General features: G+C 35.2%; 1 protein-coding gene across 1 annotated transcript; it reads right to left on the reverse strand.

Moving 5' to 3' along the window:
- Positions 1-3,250: 3,250 nt before the first annotated feature.
- LOC137749349 (S-linalool synthase-like) lies at positions 3,251-9,283 on the reverse strand. The gene is made up of 12 exons (XM_088689452.1): positions 8,905-9,283; positions 8,431-8,629; positions 7,745-7,980; positions 6,157-6,280; positions 5,908-6,026; positions 5,548-5,753; positions 5,358-5,473; positions 5,175-5,273; positions 4,836-5,051; positions 4,519-4,648; positions 4,174-4,419; positions 3,251-3,879 (listed from the first exon to the last, which is right to left on the reverse strand). The coding sequence occupies exons 1-12, from the start codon at positions 9,221-9,223 to the stop codon at positions 3,355-3,357; spliced, it is 2,535 nt and encodes an 844-aa protein (XP_088545578.1). The 5' UTR covers positions 9,224-9,283; the 3' UTR covers positions 3,251-3,354.
- Between the last annotated feature and the right edge of the window lie 326 nt (positions 9,284-9,609).

The raw sequence follows: 9,609 nt of genomic DNA on the forward strand, positions 1-9,609 counted from the left end.
AAAATGTGGCTGAGTCCTTGTGGGATTTGAGAACCTGGGTTCTTTTTATTTTTGCTTGATCTCAGCTGGGTAAAAGCTTTTTGGCTCACTTTTTCGAGTTTTCGAGATTTTGAGTTTAGAGTTTGACATAGAAATGCAGCAGGATCATACCAAAAAGGATCACACCATGGAGTTTAATTTCAAATGTTTGCTGATTAAGTGGGACATTTGTTAGCTAAAATTGCAACATAATTATTGGTTTAGATCTTACTGATGTATAATTAACAGTTGTTGGATTTAGTTTTTGTTTTATAACAGTCATAATGGATAATGGCATAAGTTAATGCAAATAACCTTTGATAGATATGTTTCCATTCTTATTCTGGTACTTTACCAATTCATTGTTTAATGACAGTTTGATGACATTTTGCTAAAATGATTGTTGTAATTGTTTTTTATTGTTTGAAGACTACTAAGATGTAGACATGTATAGAAAGCGTACTTCCGGAAAATAGAGACTCATAATTTTACACTTATACTATCATATTGTTTGAATGTTGCCTCTTCACATCATTGATCCCATAAGCTTCAACCATATTAAAGCTAAGCATTGTATTGTTATAAAAGATAGAATTCATGGCATAACATATCTTCAGCCATGTGCTAGTGTAAAAAATATATCAAAATATATCATAGATAAGCATATATCTGTTCAAAATATGAACAAGTTCAGAAAAGAAGAAAAAAAAAAAAAAAAAAAAACCCTTGTCCCGTCCCTTCCCACGCATAAACATTGTACCAAACAACAAACTGTTCATGGGTAAGTTAGTCATTTAATCTTTTGGTTCTGTTCCGTCCAGCATGTACAAAACGCAGAATGGAACAATCGTCCCGTTCTGTCCTACGCTTACCAAACATAACACGGAACCTCTGTTCCGTCCCGTTCCATCCTGTCTCGTCCTATCTCGTTCTGTTCCGTCCTGTCTGCATACCACACCCGAAAACAATGTTTGGAATCTTCTCTTTTTGGAACCTTGAGTTTGAATCAAAAGTGAAAGGTTTCTAATGGAAGCTCAGCTTCAGAACTACCACCACTACCATACTCTTCATGGTATGAGCAAAAGTTTCCCTAGCATATTTCGCAACGGCAAAGTGGGTGGCTACCACAACTCCACAAGCAATTCTCTGATAAGAAGAGGATTGTGAATTATTAAACAAAGCAACGGTGTCCTGGATCATTGCATCCTTGGCATTGGATCCATGTAAGGTCGCTTGCCGTGTCCATGAGAAGAAAGTAAGATATGGGTGATGACTTCTTGAATGTGCCTACGCTTAGTTTGGCAATGTATGTACTTTCCATTTGATGATCAACTATTTGACGCACAAACATTGGAAGAATAATTGTGCGTGGCGGCTTGCAAACCTTGGCGGAAGTAGTTGCGCGCGCTTTGGTTAGGAGAACGATACTACGAGAATTATTGCTATACGACACTAATGTTTGCACACTACTTGCAATTGGTGACTACAGTCATAACGCAAGCACTCTTAGCATTTTTTGTGTCTTTTTAGTTGGATGCCACTGATATTAGTGACCCTCAAATTTGAGACACCAACTTAAATAACTTTATTTCTTAAAATATTATTCTTGTGCATTTTAATTTGGCTTTTAAGCCAAAATGGTCCTTGAGATTTGCATAACACATCACTTTGGTCCATGAGATTGAAAATCAATAGAAATGGTTCCTGAGATTGTCCACCATCCATTATTTTGATCTTTTCGTTAAAAATTCTGTTAAGTGTCCCCGAGCTCTTGGCCAGAAGTTTGGGCAATTTTCAAAGCTTCGTAACTCAATTGTTTCTTAACCAAATTCGACCCATAATATATCAAATGAAGATAGGAAAGTGTAGAACAAGATTATACCTATTTTGAAGCCCAATGGTTGCCGAAGATGGCCAGAAAATAGCCTGAAAACTACTGGTCGGCGGGAAAACTCACCAAAAATTGGGTAAATTTTAAACGTTCATAACTTCTTCAATACTCAACAAAATTGAGTGATTCAAAAACAAAAACCATACTTCTCATCGAGAATAAGAAAATGGTAACTTTTTTGAAGGCTAACTCGTCGTGGTTTATCCTAGAAACGGCTCGAAACTGGCTAACTGGACTATCAAGACAGCCATTTTCAAACCATTGTCCGGCCAAACCACAACGAGTTAGCCTTCTATAAAGTACCATTCTCTTCTTCTTGTCGAGAAGTATGCTTTTCATTTTTGAATCACTCGATTTTGTTGAGTATTGAATAAGTTATGAACGTTTGAACTTTACCCGGTTTCAGCGAGTTTTTCAGTTTTCCGACGGACCAGTCACCTTTCAGGCTATTTTACGACCATCTCCGGTAACCATTGGACTTCCAAATGTATATAATCTTGTTCTACACTTTCCTATCTTCATTTTGATATATTATAGGTCGAATTTGGTTAAGAAACGATTGAATTACAAAGCTTTGAAAATTGCCCAAACTTCTGGCCAAAAGTTTCAGGATACTTAACAAAGTTTTTAGCAGAATAACCAAAATAATAGATGATGGACAATCTCAAGGCCCATTTCTATTGATTTTCAATCTCAGTGATCAAAGTGATGTGTTATGCAAATCTCAGAGACTATTTTGAATAAAAAAACCTTTTAATTTTATTGTTTAATTTTTTGGCATTGAAGTGGTACTGGTCATTTGATATTTTTGGATACCCACCAAATGAGTGAGAAAAGTCAGCGTGGAGTCCATGTTGAAAGAATTTCATTTGCTTTTAAAGGTGGACAAAGCAATGCAATTCTAACATGTCCGCTTTTAGTTGGGTTTCGTACTAACTAACTGGGGCTGCAAGAGGTACAATTCCACTCACAAAGAAATTATTTTTATATATAAGAGGTACAATTCAACTCATAAAAATTAGGAAATTTTAACGAAAAAATTCCAGTAATATTTATTTTAACAAAAAATCATATTTTTATACTAAAAAAATCAATCTTGATACTATTCATATTACCTTTTATTTTGTCCTTATCGTTAAAACTCGAAGTTTTTAAGTCATTTTCATTAGTTTTCCTTAAAAAGTATTATACATCAACACAAACACAAACATGTATATTGCCAGATATAATAAGCTCTACATTAAAATTAATTGGTAATATAAAGGTTGGGAAGCAATCCAATTTATTTATAAGCACATTAAGGTGAAGAATATGAGATTTATTCTGAACAAGTGATGACTAACTAGCCACTTTCGCAGTCATCTTTTTATTCATCACTTTACAAACAGAATAATTTATAATTTATTTCTGCACTTATACGACGAGTGCATGAAGCTAAAGGAGTGTTAACCCCAGTAGCCGGAATAGATGCAAACCTTGGAATTCCGGAATGTCGAAAAAATAGTTGGTTTTCTCAGCTGAAATGCCAAGACCTCGTATCCAAAGTAAGGTTTGGCCACAAATTCTTTCCTTGAGTTCCCCTGGACTTTCACTACACAAGTAGTCTGGGATTTTCCATAGTTAGCCAAACTTTTAGTTTTATCCTTCTTTAATATTCCTTGTGCATCCATTTTCAAGGGATCATAAATTGCTTTGTTGATGTCAGCAAGCAATTCTGTTGGGGAGTCATATACATTTGTAGAATTGAAAAACATCTGAAAGGCTTTGAGGCAGGAGAGGTGGAGTTCTTTGCATGCCTCTGGCATATCATCACCGTTGATGCCCTTAATCCCCAGAGCCTGTTTTAGAAACTCCTTCTTCTTTTCATCCAATATCTTCTGTATAATCCCAATTGATTCTTCAGCCCCCAATTTGGGATTTCCCTTCATGTGTAGCAGAACAAGGTTTGGCTTCCCCTCCTCTTGCTCCTTCTGCAATGAAATCATTAATTTCAATTTTCCCCATTGATTAAGATTATATTAAATTAACATGGTGCTAATCAAGAATGTGGTCATTATGAATTTCTCGTCCGAGAGATTATCCCACCGCCATGTGAAGTTATCTTTAGTCTATTTATGTGCATTTATTCATTTTTGTCAAACCATGTTTTATTAGTGATATAACCTAGGTCCCTAATATAATAATTCTAGTGTTCACCATAAAAGATGTATTAATAATATCATATGACAGTATAACGGTTACATTAAAAATTTCTCCTCATATACCTGATAGCTTTGAATTTCGTTCAATAGCCGTGTCAAAAGCATAAGTGAATCTGTAAGTGGATGACTTTGAGGGGATTTGAGGGTCTCTGATTTTGGAGGCGTATTAAGCAGAAGAGCAGCTGTAAGAAGAATAGTCTGTGAAGCAATAGAGCTTTTGGCTACTTGGAGGTACTCAACAATTGACAAGGGAGGCCCATTTCTACTCCATTCTGCTTCCTTTAACCAGCTTACAAATGTTTGATGCCACTAAATTCATTCGGCAAAGAGTACAAAAGAAGAATAAGTAACACATTTTATTATTTTTTTACATTTATGTCAACTAAATTATTTTACCAAAAATCTTACTAGATCCTGAAGATTACTCTTTATATCATATCCATTTTGTTTGAAGAATTGCCAAGAAATGTCTTCAACAAAATCTTTTAGAGCCTTGAATATAGCTTTTCCATGTCCATCCAGTTCTTTTTCTTGCCATCTGTATGATGTACACATTTAACTAGCTAAAAACAATAACATGCGTTACTTTAAATTTCTATGCGCGGATTATATATAACTTCCATCTTAGGACATGTACGTGAGATCCAACACATAACAATTTATATAATGCATGACAAATTTTATATAACCGGCGCACACAAAAATCATGTGTTAATATATTGTACCTCGCGACTGCATTGGCAAGAGCTTCCAATTCATTCATCGAACCTTCCTTGTCAAAAAAATCATCAGCAACTGTAACAAGGACTGCAGCTTTCACAACTGCGAGCCGTACATATGACAGGGAAGAATGTGATGTTGTTGAAGCAACGGCAAAATAACAGTATGCGGTTTTCTGTCGAGCAAACCCCATGTCAACAAGACCGATGTCCTTTGACCACCTGCATGATTAATTTTTCACCCAAAACAGAAAAAGAAAAAGAAAAAGGTTTTCATGGTTAATTAATTCCGGTTAAAATTTAAAAAAATGGAAGTAAGTGAAAGTGTAGAGAGCGAGTACGAACCTTTCTAATTCCCTTAATTCATTTCTGAACATGGACTGCCGTAGTGTGTAATTCTCCATGGCGAGTTGTAGTAGCATGGTATTGGTTTGACATGATAATCTGCGAGGTATTAATAAATTAAACTGCTTAATCAGAGATTTAACTGCCTTGATCTGTTCGATTAATTAGTACTAATTTAATTACCTGCAGGATAAGCCTTTTCCTATCCATGGACCAACAGGCTCTTTCATCTCAATGAACTTCCTGTGCTCCAGATGATCCAACCGAGCAAGCCATGGAATACTAATTTCATGCTTAATCTACTCAAGGGAGATATGCAACAAAATTAATCAGGGGACGATTAAATAATTAATTATAATGGTTGAACATATACCTGGTCGTGCAAATTCTTAGAATCTTTTAATGTATCCTTTTCTAGTATTCTTTTACAGAATTTTTTAACATCCTCAAGCTGACTTTCTCCTGTAAAGGTCACATCAGTTGCCCGGTATACATTATACATGGCACTCAGAAAAATTTCATGGTGCTTTTCTATGTACACCATTACATCTTCATCATGAAGGAACCAGCAGAACTTCCCTACAAATATTAACAAATTTTGGTATCTAAATCAATAAATAAACTGACTACAACATCGTAACAAGGCTATCAACAACCAGATATCAAAGTCATCACAAAAAGATACATTTGAAAGCATGTACATATCAGAATTTAAGTATTAATTGATCCTTACAAGGAGATACTGTATAACCATGTAGTCTGAGCAGTCGAAACGCGATTGAATCTTTATATAGTTGCAGTGGCATGGTATGCTTTTCCTTGTTCTTTGGCTCCTTGCAGCTGATGTAACTTCTTTTTTTTTTTTTTTTTTTTTTTTTATAATAAAAATTTAACCAACCAGATCAATTTTTCAAACAAAAAATTTAACCAACAAGATCAATAGTGTGCATATATTGCTTAATGATGAATATTAGGTCATCACCTGTAAAGTTGTCCCAGCATACTTGTTATCTCCGCCATGAAATGCTCTGCCAGTCCCAGCCTTTCAATCCGATTAACAAGACAAACCCTTAGAATGTCTTCATCCATGGGGTAGATCGCAGGAACTGTACACATATACCAGAATTGTCTTACTCTGAGTTGATGTGGTTAATTTGTCATTTTGTTTTACCAGGGATAATTTACATTACATATAAAATACACCCCCCCCCCCCCCGGTGTTTGGGCGCCTGGAGAGAGAGAGAGAGAGAGGGGGGGAATCAAACAGGATAATATGAAACAATAACGAATGCTCTTAATCAACTAAAATATAAAGTTCTTTTGTAATTTAGTAACAATTTTTTTGGTCAACTGTATACCAAAAACACCCTTTCAAGCTTAATTATCATGTTTTCACAAAAATTCCGCACATCTGAAACATTATACTAACACTATCTGAAACTTTCACATAACTCGTTGAAGGCTGACATCACCTAAAAATATTTTCTTAAAGATAAATTTGTCCTCATTAATAATTACTTAAAAACAAAAAAGTCTTTTAAAATAAATATATTAATAAAATTAATAAAAATTTATTGAATCAAGAAAAAACATTAACAAAACCTCTCTCTTGCCTCCACCTCGATCTTCCCCTTCCTTCACCAACCACCTCAGTGCAGACTCTGATTTTCTCCGGACTACGTGTTCGGATTCTACAAACCAATTTATATTGACCGTTGAAATAGATCGTGTGGTTATATAGGTATTTGCATTTTAACAGTTGCCCATCCTTTTTCACAATTGTCGACGCGACCACGGCGTCTATGTTTCTCTCCTCCCTCAAAATCCAGAATCATATCTCTTTCCAGAAATTTCTTTTGTCCTTGACCGTCCATGTGGCCATGTGGCCAGTACGGAACAGAGGGCAGAATACAGAAAAGCGGAGAAGAGGCACCGCACCACCACGAACCAAACTAATAATAATAACCACCAAAAACGTAGGTCTCATGTACAAGTTAAATTACTATTTTACCCTTTTTAATGTTACATTGTTTTTTTAAAATCTTTATTGGAGAAGATAAATTTTAAGTGTTTCAAAAGGTTTATCTAAATTACCTATTAATATAATTTCTTTTGTCAATCAAAGATGATGATGACCATTTAATCTTCTATCCAAAAAAAAAAAAAAAAAAAAAAAAAAAAAAAAAAAAAAAGAAGGAACAATAATGTAAGTTCACAAAATTAAATTTTGTTGTTTTCTAGTGAAGCCACACTTACATATGATTTTAACATTAGAATTAAAAAATAAAAAACAAAAAACACAAACCTCTCCTCCCACTCTCACATCCCCTTCTCTCATTTCATTTTAAAAACAAACAAAAGAGATATTCATATCCACAAAGTGTATAAGGATAGGATAGTATAGATAATTATCACGTATGATATTTGTACAGGTGGCAGCAGATTACGCAGCATAGACGTCATAGGAAGGAAAAAAACAAAACAAAAACAGACGTTATTGGGATTGTTGGCCACGTGAATTCAATTTTGGCAATGGATAGAGTTGAATTGCGCATACATGTCAAACGTACCTGAGAACCCACATCTTCGGACAATAGAATTCAATTTGGACAAAAATTCCTTACGCCCTGTCTTCATAAAAGCATATGCAATAGCTGATGGGGATTGGATTAACAGCCCATCTTCCTCGCTTTGGCATAGCAGTAGAGTCTCATTGAGGTTAATATCATATGCTTCAGGCAAAGCTTCCAGGTATTGCATGAGTTCTAGTGAACAATACTGTCGCTGATCACTACTTTGCACCAACCTGCCCCAACAAAAACTAGATTAAATATTTTAGGATTTGGTTTGATAAATATTTCATCTTCAGTTTTTAAGTTTTTTCTTACTAGAGATGGATAGAAAGTGCAATAGAGTGGGAGGAGGGAGGAGGAGAAATGCACATGTAATGCAATAGAAAGGGAAAACCAAACTAAAAATGAAAATCCATGATAAAATTGTTTTTTGTTTTCAGTTTTCATGTTGTGTATTATTTAATGTGTATTTCTTCCATATTTTACCCGTCATCAATCCTCTATCCTTGTTCATCACTAACTTCTTTTCGTGAGAATGTGAAGGTAAAAGAGTCTCATGTTGGTGAAATGAGAAATCTTGTAAGGGCTTATAAAAGGTTTTATGGTGGAACCTCAACTTTCTTCATTTCTTGTATTTTCTCTTTATTTCTAAATAAAATATAAAAACCAAAAACTATATATACCTATGCATTTGGAATATTTTTGATCTCTTTTGGAAGACTTGTTCTACCGGCGCTGTTGAACCATGAGAAAAATGAACATGCAGTCCTTTGTTCTCTGCAAGTTCCACCATTGCTGGGAAAACAATCACAAACCACTCAGGAAAATAATTGTTTTGCTCTTGCAGTAGCTTCTCTGTACTTGCATGGATGAATGCCAGCCCTAAGCAATAAACATAAGAAAAATTTGCAACAACCAATTATTCCAACTGCATAAACAGGTATTTTCGATATGAGTAATGCTAGGAAAACCAAATCATGTGGTTGTTAATGATTGGATTATTAATTAAGTGTTAATTATCATGTTTATTTCCTATTGGTGACACATCATTTGTTTTGCAAATTCGGTTTAAAATTTTGGTTTCTCTACATTATCCTTTTGATATTAAATTTTTCCGGGGTTTGCAAAATTTGATCAACTATTATCTTTTTACGTACCTTTCCGAATGGCATCATGGCCAACATCCCATGTGGCAAGTGCAACAATGCAAGCAAGAGTTGAAGTGAGGGATTCTAGGGTTGGAACATGGTCATCATCTCCCCAAAAGCCACTTGTGGTTTGGTGTTGGAGAACCCAATCCAAGCATCCCTTGAACAAGGGTTCATCTGATCCTCGATGAGGATTCGGAATCATCGACAGCCACGCAATGTCATAAGGAGATGGAGGAACAAGAGAAACAAGATCAACATCCGGTGAAAACAATTCTTGTTTGGCTTTGATTACAAGATTCTTAACCAAAATTTCTTGAGAATCCATGCAATATTGTGTTTTCAGATGCTCACACACTCTCAGGTACTTAGGTACTCACACACTTGTTTTTTTGCTTTTGTTATGTCTTGCAGATCAAGCATATAATTTCTATGGTATTTATAGAGAGCTACAAGCATGTGCATACTAATTGATCCATGTCCACATTTGTTCCCGGACGAAGCTTCGATACAATTGCCAGAGACATTAGTGTCAGTTGAAGTCAACCCATTGGTGCATGGTTTTCACGATGGCCATTCCCGTATTGGCTTCTGTCCACAATAGCCCCACTCAACGGAGGCATTATAACTCTGTTAGATTTAATTTTTCCTCTCGTCGTGACTATTGTATTATTAATTTTTAATCCATCCTTACAAGGTAAGTATCCTAAACTT

This window comes from Pyrus communis, chromosome 17, assembly GCF_041283825.1.
Source record: "Pyrus communis isolate YQ-2024b chromosome 17, ASM4128382v1, whole genome shotgun sequence".
NCBI lineage: Eukaryota > Viridiplantae > Streptophyta > Magnoliopsida > Rosales > Rosaceae > Pyrus > Pyrus communis.

What these genes read in the sequence shown, in the direction of transcription:
- LOC137749349 (XM_088689452.1), bottom strand. Translation starts at nt 9,223, where the DNA reads ATGGATTCTCAAGAAATTTTGGTTAAGAATCTTGTAATCAAAGCCAAA. An exon ending in CCATGATGCCATTCGGAAAG is followed by an intron (nt 8,630 to 8,904) that starts GTACGTAAAAAG and finishes TTTATTGCTTAG; the next exon opens with GGCTGGCATTCATCCATGCA. An exon ending in CTTGCCAATGCAGTCGCGAG is followed by an intron (nt 4,649 to 4,835) that starts GTACAATATATT and finishes TACATCATACAG; the next exon opens with ATGGCAAGAAAAAGAACTGG.